This window comes from Garra rufa, chromosome 24, assembly GCF_049309525.1.
Source record: "Garra rufa chromosome 24, GarRuf1.0, whole genome shotgun sequence".
Classification (NCBI taxonomy): domain Eukaryota; kingdom Metazoa; phylum Chordata; class Actinopteri; order Cypriniformes; family Cyprinidae; genus Garra; species Garra rufa.
The window spans coordinates 3,142,578-3,156,651 of NC_133384.1; the positions used below are offsets into that span (position 1 = coordinate 3,142,578).

Consider the following 14,074-nt stretch of genomic DNA (forward strand, 5'->3'; position numbering starts at 1 on the left):
CCCTATGTCAACAGATATGTTAGCATAAGACGTTTTACAAAAGTGTGTATACTTTTAGGTTTAAATCCATCTAAGGTCAGAAAACATTGTCATTTTCTCAGAATATACATTTATACATAGAGTCATTTGTTAATGATTTTGAAAAGGTTAGTTTGAAGCAGCTTTGAGCATAATATCTGTAAACCCCTGCCTTCCATAAGCCTACTTTGCTCTGATTGGTCAGCTGGCAAAGCCTGTTGTGATTGGCACAGAGAGGAGTACTTGAGCAAGTTAGCGAGGGCTACCATCTGTGTTGCCAGGTCCACGGTTCTTTTTAAAGTCGCGGGTTGAAGCAACCCCAGTAACGTCATATTTAGCCCCTGGAATGTGTATTTACCAGGGGAACCCAGACAAAAAGAGTGTAATATACACCCCGGAAAGACATTTTTAACAGGGAACCCCCCTTGAAACATGTTTGAGTAGCAATTGGGTGAGTTTTGTTGTGAAAACCTGGCAACCCTGACCAATCCGTTCTTAAAATAATGACACTTATGCAAGCGAATCCTGTTCACAGCTAAAGTTTAGCTGCTAAACTGTAAACACACAACAAAACAATAATGGTGGACACGTTAGCCGAGTGCTAACATGACTAAATGATGAAACAATACATTTTGTAAACCAAAATATGTCTACATTCCTTATTATTAAACGAATTAGAATGACAGTATACATTCATTGGCGCATTCTTAGGAAATAGTGGGTTCACAGTGAATTATCAGAACTATTTCTGTAAGGTTCACCTGGAAACCTAAAGCTGCACTAGGTATACATCACATCAGCACAATAGATATTTTGAGCACTAGCTTGAAAATGTACACATAACATATTAGTGGTACTTACAGGTTGCGGTTTGGAGACGCTTGTTAGTCCAAATAAAGAAGATTACAAGCCAAAGAAAATAAAACCCAAGATGGGAGTAGCAGTCCTTGGTAAAATGACGAGCATACAACAAAAACTTTCACATTTAATTGCTGTGGTATCATGGAAAAATGAATTTTAATCATCTGTCGTCACTGAAAACAAAACAAACCTGCTTTCACAGTGAAGAACACAGCGTCTTCTCAACATTATGTAAACACACTAACTAGCGGTAGTGTTTGTGGGCAGATCAGACTGTTCGTATTTTGCGGGCAGGCGGGGATTACCCGGTGAAGTAGCTCGGAAACAGGCAGAATGTTATAGTCGACTCTTTCTTTTGAGAGACAATATCTTTATGTAAAATGCACTTTGCAGACTGTTTACATTGAAGGATGGCTTTGTTTCAAACTGCAAAAAAATATATTTTTCTAAAAATCCATATGACCTGCTCTTTAATAATGGTAACTGTAAGAACTGACTGTAGAGATATAGGATGACTGTAGAGCCCTTGAGCCCTGTTTCCCCTGTGTGGATTGTCTCTGTAATAAGTGATTTTCCACTATGAATAAAAGTTTCTGAATGACTAATTAACACTGTTTTTTCCTCTTTCTCAGGCCAAACAGAAGGATGGTTGTGAGCGCAGCGAGGCATCGGCTCTGTCTCCGGCTGCTGAAGAGGAGCCCTTCTCATGGCCGGGGCCTAAAACATTGCACCTACGGCGCACCTCTCATGGCTTTGGCTTCACGCTCCGTCACTTCATTGTGTACCCACCCGAGTCAGCCGTGCAGTCTTCTCTCAAGGTCAGCACACAAACACATAAGGATCGTCCAAATCTTTGGGCCAATTGGTTTTGTCAGTTTACTTCCTCTCTAAACATAATTTAGCTTCAGAGACTCTGGCATTGATGTGCTTAAATCTAAATGATTACCTTTAATGCTTTCCTCATACGCTAATAAGGAAATTTATGATGTTTGCATGGCAGGCAGGGCCTCTACTGACTCCAACACCTTGGAGTACTGCTTTGCGTGTTTCTTAGGGCTGTGAATTCACAATTTACTCAACTGTGGGTTGTAGAAATAAATCTCAGCATATTCCACTTTAGTGTTAAAGCTAACCAGTCTCAAAGTGCCATTCCTGTCAGATGATACAGCTTTTTATAGGATCCGTTAGGAGACCCTCATTAGCTGCTGTCAACCCTGTTAAAAACTATATGCCACATTATGGCATACTTTTGGAAGCAGTGATGCACTGAAATTATTTTTTTACTGGAACCAAAAAGTTTTCATTTAGTTGAACCAGAATCGAAAATAAAGTGTATTTATTAATTGGTTAAGTAATCAAAAATATTTAACTAAGTTGTATATAACCATTTAAATTGCACATAAAGCATTTTATATCAATGTTTTAATAAAAGAATTATGTTTCTATTCCAATTCCAATGATGACACCACTGTCAGATTAAGTACAACTATAATGAATATGCAATATGGTGCATACATTTAGCAAATACTAAATGATTAAATAAACAAGCACTGTTATTCAACGAAATTGACGTCTATGGAGCCATGAAAATTATAATTCCGAAATTATATTTCACAGTTCTAATAAGAAAAAAACAACTCATCATTGTCTTTTTTTCCCCTCGGCTCTTCTGGCTTTTTTTCTCTCAGAATTGATTTACTATTTTTGAGTTAAATCGAGTTATAAAGTCCGAATTAGGAGATATAAACTTGCATTTGCAAGAAAAAAATCTGAATTGTGAGGTAAAATAAATGTTATGTAAAAATGTTAATAGTAATAGGTATAAATAATATTTCATGCTGTAACTGTAGGGCTAATACAATACGTCCCCTATGAACAGCATATGTAAATATTATATAGACCTATCACATTAAAGAGTGTTAAAATGACATTTGAATTTTGACATTTTAAAAATGTGTTTTAAAATAAACAAAATGTGAAAATAGACTGTTTCATATCAAAAGTAACAGAACAAAGCTTATTGAAATTGGATGGCAGGTGCACAAATGTGACCCTGGACCACAAAGCCAGTCATAAGGTTAAATTTTACAAAATTGAGATGTATACATCATATGAAAGCTCAGTAAATAAGCTTTCCGTGGATGTATGGTTTGTTAGGATAGGACAATATTTGGCCGAGATACATCTATTTGAAAATCTGGAATCTGAGGGGGCAAAAAATTCAAAATACTGAGAAAATCACCTTTAAAGTTGTCCAAATTAAGTTCTTAACAATGCATATAACTAATCAAAAATTACATTTTGATATATTTACAGTAGGAATTTTACCAAAAATCTTCATGGAACATGATCTTTACATAATTTCCTAATGATTTTTGGCATAAAAGAAAAATCAATAATTTTGACCCATACAAAGTATACAAATATACCCGAGCGACTTAAGACTGGTTTTGTGGTCCAGGGTCTCAAATAATGTTTAGTGAAGGTTGTTTTCATGCATCACCTGAAAACTAAATAGATTTAAAGATTGATTTTAGGATTTAATCTACATTGGTTCATCAAAATGAAAACCAGTTTAAATCAAGAAATCAGTATCGTGAACCACATCCCAACATCAACAGTTTCAGTAAATGATTTCAGCCCTCCAAAACAGTTTTGGTTGAAACCAACAATGTATTTTCGGTTGTCAATTTTTTGGTGCATCGTTTGTTGGTAGTTAGTTCTACTCAAAATTCTGGTTCACTTTGCAGCTTATTAGGAAAGAAACCATTTGACCAACATGTAAAGTGACCAACAAGAGTTTGTGTTTTAAATGACCTATCGGTAAGCCCCTCCTCTTAAACTCAGATGAGCCAATGGCAGTTCAGTATCAGTAGCACGGGGGCCTGAACTCGGACATATTTATGTTTCAGCACCATAGAGAATCATTGAATGATATGAAGCTCTCGTTGGTTTTATGGTGTTTATGCTACAAAAATAATAAAACTATGTGCCTGGGGTACTTGTAACACCGATTCCAGGAATCCTGAAAGGATAGGCGATGGAATTTGGAATTTATTTTATTATTCAGCTTCATTTTCTGGTTGTCATACTCTCATTAAGTGGCAATTTTCATCTGCTCAAGCAGAACATAGTCTGTTAATATCTCTAGCTAAAACTAGCTAACAGTAAAGTTAGGAAGTAAATACCAACAAACAAACCTAAACAGCTAACTATTCTCACGTCATAATATATACAGTATAGGTCTAAAACACATAAACGAAGGTCTACATTTCCGTGCCTCTCCATATTAAACTGGTTAAATGTAAATTAATTAATCTTCCCCTGCGGTACATGAACAGTGTTGATCCTGGATGTTGTCATTTGCGATCATGACGACCGTAACATGAAGTTTCTCCCACTTGCATTGCGATGTCTAAACCTTCGCTTCCAAATGAATCATGTTACCCACCAAAATGTATCAAAAACATCTTCGGACAAGGTTTTCACACTGACATCTGTCATTGTAAGACAGTTAGCAACTCTGTTTGTTTGTCTGAGGCAGCAACAGTAACTAAGGGGGTCAAGGCTTACTGATAGGTCAATTTCTCTTTCTCTTCTATACATTTATACATGATTTGAAATCTAGATTTTTATATCTAAGGATCAAAGTTGCTCAGAGTAGCATTTCAATACATTTTAATCGTAACTTGTACACTGGTGAGCCAAACTCCAAGAAGTTGCATAAATCAGATCATTTTTGTGTGTAGTATGCATCAAACAGTGAATAAACTGTGGGCATGGGGCTGAAATATGAGTCTAAGCCAAACTGGACAATATGCTGCCAAGTCTACACTTCTGAGGGCACGACTATAGACCATTAGCACACCATCTGATGCATCTTGCACACAAAAACGGCAAGCACAAGCTGTGAAAAACTAAAGGATTTCCACAACTATTGTATATCTGGTTGCACAGATTTACCTGGAAAAGATCCCAGGCTGCTACAATAAGCACTTCCAAGGTGGAACTAATCACTGGATTTGCCAGGTTTCCCAAAATAGAGGCATCAAATCAAAGATGTTCAGAATTTCGTTTGACCTGCACAATATATATCCTTGAGCTCTCAGTGTTTCAGACTTTCCTGCTCCTAAACATAGATTTATGTTGGTCAGAAGGCCGGTTTTTGGACACACTAAGCTATGAAGTCAACTCAACTTTATTACAAAAGTCAAAAGACTATGATCCCCATAAAGAGATTAAAGCTCTGTTCTCCCACCATCACCAGTCGGCGGTAATGAAGCTTCTAGATAATGCTGTTATCATCAGCTGCTTTCAGATACTGCTTCCTTACAGATTAGTTAGTGAAACATGTTCGTAGTAATCTTTATGACATAAACAGGAATGAGATTTATTTTTCTAAAAGATGAAACAGCATTTGTAAATGGATGGCGGGACTTGAAAGCTGTTTTTAATACTATTTTTCTGTTCAAATGAATTATTTCAGGATGATTATGTGACATTGAAGACTGAAGTAATGACTGCTGAAAATTTAGCTTTCCTATCAAAGGAATAAATTACATTTTTATATTAAAATAGAAAACAAAATAATCTTTTTTTTCACAGTATTTTGATTAAATTAAATTGTTCTAGTGACCACAAGCTTTTGAAGAGTTAATTAACTAATTAATTAATTTAAATTTGTTGTCACTTTAACGATTTCTGAAATGTTTACTTAGGTTTAAACAAGTGCTCAAATGAAGGATCTAAGACTAAGCAACATATTTGTTCACAGACGTATTTATTAATTATCTCAGTAGGATTACACTTCAAATGGAACATGATTCCAGTCCCACAAATCTGTTCATGAATGTCTTTGAAACAATTTTAACACTCTTTAATCTCTTCTCTTTTTCAGGATGAAGACAATAGCAGCAGAGGTGAGTTTACCCAGCCTGTGATCCACCTTCACTGTGCTTGTTTATTTAAGGCTTTTCTCTGAAACACTGAACATGGATTTGTTGGACTGACTGAGTTGCTATGATCTTGTTGACTCCAACATCACAAGATTGTAGCTAATAAAAGATAATCACTGCAAGAATAGCCATGTTAATAATTTGGAATCTGAAGTAACCAGATTCACGCTTCATAATAATAGGTTGGAGGTTCTCAGAAATTCAGGTCTATATCTGCTGTGTCTGTCATGAACTTCAGAGTGAGGTGTTATCTTCAGTGGCCTGCATCTGACCTTGCACCATGTGAATTGCTGGGAATCCTTAATGCTCGTGCCCGGGGCAGGAAAACTCCCAGCTGGCAGTGCAGCGTGCTCTCTGGCGGTTGATCAGCTGTGGGCTGGTGTTTGGTTACTGCAAAGGAGTGGCATGACTGTTTGTGGAATACAAATCATACAAGGTAGTAGAATGTACGTAGTCCTGTTTTTAGTAGAAAAACAGCAGATTAATGATCAGAAGCTGTGAAGTTATCCTGGGGTTTACAGAAGTGGTTTAACTGTATGAATGAGTCGGGCTGAAATATACATAGTAGAACAAAGTGCATATGTATATGTAGAGTATATGAGAAGATGGATGCAAATGTTTGATATTCACAGTGTTGGAGCCCCTGGCAAGGTCTGTCTAGATCCATATGGTTTGTTGGCAGTATCCTCCTCAGTTTTTCAGTGTCATCCAACATCATGTCCTGACCAGGGCTGGTTTCCTGAACAATGACATAACTCACTGCTTAACTACCATAGTATGTTATATCACTAGCTAGTTACAACTGCTTTGTGAAACTATACATGATCACACCTCTAATTGTTTGAACCACGTTGGTTCAACAGTATAAAGCTGTTGTTAATGAGTTTAAAGACGTTCACTTCCCAAACAAAAATGTACAGATAATTTACTCTCTCCCTTGTCATCCAAGATGTTTATGTCTTTCTTTCTTCAGTTGTAAAGAAATTATGTTTTTGAGGAAAACATTTCAGGATTTTTCTCCATATATCTTACTTCCATGGTAAGTTTGAACTTCCAAAATGCAGTTTAAATGCAGCTTCAAAGGGCTCTAAATGATCCCAGCCGAGGAAGAAGGGTCTTATCTAGCAAAATGATCGGTTATTTAATTTTTTTTTTTTGGTAATTTATATACTTTTTAACCTCAAATGCTCTTCTTGTCTAGCTCTGCATGTACTCTGTGTATTCTAGTTCAAGACAGTTAGGGTAGGTCGAAAAACTCCTATCTCATTTTCTTCTCCAACTTCAAAATCATCCTACATCGCTGCAGAAGTACTGACCTAGTGTTTAGAAAGTGAATGTGCAAAGAAAATCAAATGTCCTTTACAAAAAAGGTAAAACGGCGATGTAGGAAGATTTTGAAGTTGGAGGAGAAAATGCAGTGGGAGTTTTTCAACATACCCTAACTGTCTTGAACTGGAATACACAGAATACATGCAGAGCTTGACAAGACGAGCATTTGAGGTAAAAAAGTTTATAAATTGTATTTTTTTTTTTTAGAAAATAGTAGTGATGCACCGAATATTCGGCGGCCGAAAATGGCCCAAAAGTGCATTTTCGGTTTTCGGCCGAAAGAGTTTTATCACTGAAACAACACGGCCGAAAGAGTAGCCTATGTTGACGCAAACAGAAACCGCAGCCTGCATGTGCTTGTCTGAAGCAACACGTCTGCGATGTGGACGTATTTCAGTATATCTGAGAAAGACCCACAGATAGCGATTTGCAAAACTCGTAATGCCGAAATTTCAAGAGGGGGTGTCTGCAGTCGTGCGTGCAATGATGAGAGCAGAGATCGGCACATTGCATACGGTTTTCGGTTTCGGCCAAGAATTTTTATTTCGGTGCATCCTTAGAAAATAGATAAGATCCTTCTTCCTCAGCTGGGATCATTTAGAGCCCTTTGAAGATGCCTTTAAACTGCATTTTGGAAGTTCAAACTCACGGGCACCATAGAAGTCCTCTATATGGAAAGAAATCCTGAAATGTTTTCCTCAAAAAAAAAAAAAAAATTTCTTTACAGCTGAAAAAGAAAGACATGATCTTGCATGACTAGGGGGTGAGTAAATTATCTGTAAACTTTTGTTCTGGAAGTGAATTTCTCCTGATCACAATCAATTATAGTTAATTTACACAAAACAGCATAAAGCTGTTTATTTTTGTAATCATGTTTACATGCAGTATGTAACTAGTGCACTCTTGTAGGCTATATGTGACCCTGGACTACAAAACCAGTCATAAGGGTCAACCTTTTCAAAACTGAGATCTATACATTATCAAAAAAGCTGAATAAATACATTTTCTACTAATGTATTGTTTGTTAGGATAAGACAATATTTGGCCAACACAACTATTTGAAAATGTGGAATCTGGAGGTGCAAAAAAATCGAAATATTGAAAAAATCTAAAGAAGTTCTTAGCAATGCATATTACTAATCAAAAAATAAGTTTTGATATATTTTATGGTAGGAAATTTACAAAATATCCTCATGGAACATGATCTTTACTTAATATCCAAATTATTTTTGGTATAAAAGAAAAATCAATAATTTTGACCCATAAAATGTATTGTTGGCTATTGCAACAAATACACCTGTACTACCTAAGACTGGTTTTGGTCCAGGGTCACATATATGCAGTTAATTTAGTCAGCAGCATTCAAAATGGCATTGATTGTTGACACTAAAATATATAGCTTGAAAAATGTATATATTCATGAAAAATATAGAATGTACTCCATGTTAGCTTGCTTATTGTGCTTAAAAACATGATCTATATCCACATGCTGTACTAACATTAAAACTATGCTTCTAATAACAGATCAATAGCTGTTTCAACCACACATATTTGTAATGCTGATTGTGAATGTTCAATGGAACTATGGTTTGGGAAACGTGAATCATTGAATAATTAGGATGTTAGTAAGGATGGAACTTGTACCACTTAAACAATAATGGCTAAGGATTGTTTTGGGAATAGATTCCAGGTGCATAAAGCACATTTCTGAAATTTCATCAAAAGATTGAATGTTTACGTAATCTACATTATGCATATCATCTTTAGAACAGAATGAGTGCAGTAGCTCTCATAATGAACACCAACAGCCTCCACATGCCATACTTAGAGCAATAGTGAGTTAAATGCTTCAGAGTTTAGTTTTCAGATTAACTGTACGAAACCTGTCAGCTTCTCGGTGCATCGCCTCATCTTTACTGTCAAAATGGTCCAAATATACCATAGTTAATGTGGAAAAACTGTTTCCATCACCTGTTTCCAGCACGTTTCGACTTCCAGAAAATACATCTGTGCTTAACTTTAATGTGAATTTTTTGTGCATATATAATGTTTTCCAATCAGTGCAAATTCTAAATTTGCATGAAAATAGATAGTTGGATGAAAACTCAGCAAATGAATCATTTGGAATGGACATCTTATAGTGTAGATTACTGTATGCAAATCTGAATGATCTCTTTGTCCAGCCTGGTCAAGGCAGCGCCATCTCTGTCTCTCTCTCTCTGTTCTGCTGCAGTCTTTGTCAGATTTCTCCTCATTCACATCCGAATCACGTCCATCGTGACAGCAGGAAGACCTGCTCTGGCTTTCATCTGCTGCACATATTTGTTATTTTTACTGCACACACTTACTTACACATATACACATAAGACATTCAGCATATCTTTCTGCCATAGAAACCTTTAGTATGTAAAGTCCTGCATGCTCACAATGAGTCTGTATTAAATATGTATTATTATTTTTCATTATTACATCAATTTCTCCTCCCAGATGCTGATTGGCCAACTCTGCCTTTCATCCTTAGGATTCCTTTAACTTTACTGATTATCATTTCTAACGTTCTATTGTTTTTATTTTGTAGTTCCGTAGTTATGCAATTATGTTGGCATTCCAGGCCTGCTATATTATGAATTTGATTATAGACAAGTTTTGTTGGTCCTTTATACCCAAATAAAAAACGAATTCACAAATACAATAATTCCAATGTGCTAAATAGTCTTTAGTACTTTAGTACAGACAAAACTAAAGGCATATTACAACTGACGGCTAGGAGTAGGGATGTTTACCAGAAGGACTGTAGTGAATTGATTGGCCTTTCAGTGACAGATTTGGTAAAGAGGTTTTCCTGCAGGAAATTGAGCTGCAGAAATTTCTCGTAACCGTTCTTAAATGGTGCATTCCAGAGAGTGCTGCGACGGGGGTGTGTAACCTGAGACTCTCTCTCACAAACACACACAGATTTATTGTAGTGTTAAGGAAATGCTGCCCGTATGTGTAACACACGCCTTCATTTGGCAGCTTGTATTACTCTGCTGAAGGCCAGTAATACTCTTCAAACCTCAGAGCGTGCACTGAATGGTTGCTAAAGGTTGCACTCTCAGAAAAAAAACTGTGCCAAAATTATACCTTTAGGGGTACAACTTCTTGTCACTAGGGGAAGTACCCTCAAAGAGACACCTTTGTACCGTCTGTATAGTCAAAGTCTGTAATACAAAATGGTTCAAATGTAGTTACAGTTGAGGTCAAAAGTTTACACCCCCCTTTCAGAATCTGCAAAATGTTTAAGGGGTTATACAAATTGTATGTTATTGTTTATTTAGTACTGACCTGAATAAGATATTTCACATAAAATATGTTTACATATAGCCCACAGAAGAAAATAATGTCTGAAATTATAAAAATGACCCTGTTCAAACGTTTGCATACACTTGATTCTTAATACTGTGTTACCTGAATGATCCACAGCTGTGTTTTTGTTTTGTTTTGTTTTGTTTGATGATAACTGCATATGAGTCCCTTGTTTGTCCTGAACAGTTAAACTTCCTGCTGTTCTTCAGAAAAATCCTTCAGGTCCCACAAATGTGTTGGTCTTCCAGCATTTTTGTGTATTTAAACCCTTTCCAACAATGACTGTTTGATTTTGAGAGCCATCTTTTTACACTGAGGACAATTATTACAGAAGGTTCAAACACTCACTGATGCTCCAGAAGGAAAAATTATGCATTAAGACCCAGAGGGGGGTGAAAACTTTTGAACAGAATGGAGATGTGTACATTTGTTCTTATTTTGCCTAAATATCATATTTTTTTTAATTTAGTAATGCCCTTCAGAGACTACAGAAGATAGTTACATGTTTCCCAGAAGACAAAATAAGTTAAATTTACTAGGGCTGCAACAACGAATCGATAAAATCGATAAAAATCGATTACTAAAAGCGTTGGCAACGAATTTCATAATCGATTCGTTGTGTCGCGCGACGCAGAGACATTTGGTTGTTATTATATATATTTTAAAAAATTGAGCGCAGAGCGGAGTGGACACATTCGGTCTCTCTCCCGCACTGATGCCAGCAGAGTTCGGCACCTCATAAACTGTGTTTCCATCCAAAAATGCAAATTTAACTTATGCGCAAAACTGGAACATTTGAGCATAAAGCACCGTTTCTACATTATATATATATGCTTCCCCGATTTATATCAAACATGTTTGATATTTAAGCCTACTTTGGCTAGCGTATTTTCACAGCAGCCAATGCTCGATCGCAAAACAGCTGCTGTACGGGTCGTTGGATAGTGGAGATGGAGAAAACTAATTCTATAGTTTTTGTAACACTGTCTGTCTGTATAATGTGTCGAAAACATACCACAACCGTAAGGAGAAAGAGGAGCTCTGCTGAGGTGAAATCGTCTCAGTTTTGAATAGGGCTGTGACGGTGGCACGTTGTTTTTTTTATATATAGCCTACACTTCAGTCAGCTAACAAGCAGCCTAAAAACGCTAAAATAAATCAAAGAAATAATATATTTAATTAAGAAAGTAGCCTAAGAATATTATAGGTTATTAAACAAACATTCCTTGTAAAATTGTCCGACAGCTCATCAATTTTTGGCCGACTGAATTTCCAGTCCGACTGTCTTTTTTTCTCTTTCTCTTCCTCATTACACAGCTGCTGATTTTAATAGCAAAGTGATTACATTTATTTTCGTTCCTTTAGTTTATAGAGTTAATTTAGAGATATATTTGGAACACTTTTTGTTTGTTAAATTCAAGTTTTTGTTTTTTAAAGTTATACTAGCAAACAGCGGCAGACAGATCAAAAGCCTGCTTAATTCATCGCGATTTAAATTAAAATCCATTGATATAAAAAACTTAAACATATCACAATATTAGTTTAATCATTCAATCAATATAAATCCAAAGTTTGTGCGGAGAGAAGCGCGCTTTGCAGCGCATGGAGACGCCAGTGCAATGTGGAATTTTTTGCTCATAAAGGTAAGAGTAATTTACCACCCGGGCCGGAACTGTAAAGGGTCTACCTTAGTTTGTGTGTACTAACAGTATCAACAAAATGTGCTCTTAAAGAAAACAAACAGAATACGCTTGATATCTTTGGTTTAAACAGGAGCGCTTCACAATAATTAACCGAAACCCAGGTAATTGCCTCACAAACACAATATCTATAGAAAGCTTTAAATTATTATTTTACTATAAAACGAAATAATTAAAATCGAAAACAAAACTCTTTCATTAGCTAAAGATGCATTAGGCATTAGGCATTAGTTTTGCGTGCATTTGAATGCGGAACTCTTCCAGCTGGTCGCTGCTGATGGCAGGACACTAAACACCGCCATGGCAGAATGAATGTAGCAGAAAGTTAGTCAAGTTATCCCGTTCCAGCGTGCAAAGTCACATGACTTTTTTAATGCGCACTGAGGAATTTAATTTGAGAGGCTTCTTGATGGGAAATGCAGCATGTACACCACAGCAAGCCGCTGTCTTGACGGATAGTAATTTTAGTTTATTTAGTCTATATATTTGGCAGATGTAAAGCATACATGTGTATGTTTTTTGTGTTAGTCCATTTTTATTTTATTATTATTATTATAACAGTTCAAGGAGCAACATGTTAGTGCACTTTCTAAAGATTTTAGTTCTGTTTTTGAATAAAGGGTTGTAAATCCCTTGTTTTTTTATCCGATTCATCGATTAATCGAAAAAATAATCGACAGATTAATCGATTATTAAAATAATCGTTAGTTGCAGCCCTAAAATTTACCCTGATCTTCAAATTCAATCATGCTCTTAATGCTTTTTTTTTTTCCTTCTGGAGCATCAGTGAGCGTTTGAACCTTCTGTAATTGTTGCAGATTCTCTCAATTGTCTTCAGAAAAGATGGATCTCAAAATCATACAGTCATTGTTGGTAAGGGTTTAAATAAGCAAAATGCTGGAAACCCAAAGAATTTGTTGGACCTGAAGAATTGTTCTGAAGAAGAGCAGGCAGTTTGACTGTTCAGGACAAACAAGAGACTTATGAACAACTATTACTAAACTAAAAAACACAGCTGTGGATCATTCAGGTAACAACACAGTATTAAGAATCAAGGGGATGTAAACTTTTGAAGAGGGTTGTTTTTAATTTTTTTAAACTATTATTTTCTCTTGTGGACTATATGTAAACATATTTTATTTAAAATATCTTATTGAGGTAAATTCTAAAAGGAAGATGTAAACTTTTGACCTCAACTCTAACAGTTCAAACAGAAAAGCAGTTATGTTATCATTTACTCACCCTTATGCTCTTTCAAACCTGTATTATTATTTTTTTTTTCTGTGAAACAAAAAAATACCATTTTCCCATTGTTGACATTGACTTTTGCTGAAAAAAAGAGCCATTTTCCAAAATACCTGTTTAGAAGGTTCCACAAAACGAAGGATTGGAACAACACGAGAGTGAGTAAAAGATGACAGAATTTTCTCTTTTGCTTTATGAATTACATCCTTGCACATTTCAGAATGCAACAATGAGTGAAATCGAGTTTGAGCTTTTGTTCTCACTTGCCTGTTTTATTTCAAGTCTAAGAAATACCTCTGAGAAATTTCCTCTGGGTTTGTCACCAAACAAGACAAACTAGGATGTTTTCTTCCTCTTGTGCTTCTTATCATTACATAGGACTTGATGTTTCCTCACAGTAATTAGGATGTTTATTTGTCTGACGTGTGTGTGGATGGAGATCTGCTCTCCACGTGCAGACAATCTGGGTGGAATAGTTGGATGTCGTCCAACTTGAGTTGTGTATAAACAGCTTTATGAGATCAGCGCTCTTACTGCCTTTAAAATGTGTTTGAAAGAATGACACAATGTTTTTGTGTGTTTGTTGTCTTTTGCTTTAATGCTGTACAGCCCAGAATATAT

General features: G+C 36.0%; 1 protein-coding gene across 1 annotated transcript in view; it reads left to right on the forward strand.

Moving 5' to 3' along the window:
- Positions 1–1,355: 1,355 nt before the first annotated feature.
- arhgap21a (Rho GTPase activating protein 21a) overlaps positions 1,356–14,074 on the forward strand; it is a 59,831-nt gene continuing 47,112 nt past the window's right edge. The window contains exons 1-3 of the mRNA XM_073830307.1: positions 1,356–1,364; positions 1,512–1,697; positions 5,777–5,798. Coding sequence (XP_073686408.1) covers positions 1,356–1,364; positions 1,512–1,697; positions 5,777–5,798 — 217 coding nt within the window. The remainder of the gene's footprint in view (positions 1,365–1,511; positions 1,698–5,776; positions 5,799–14,074) is intronic.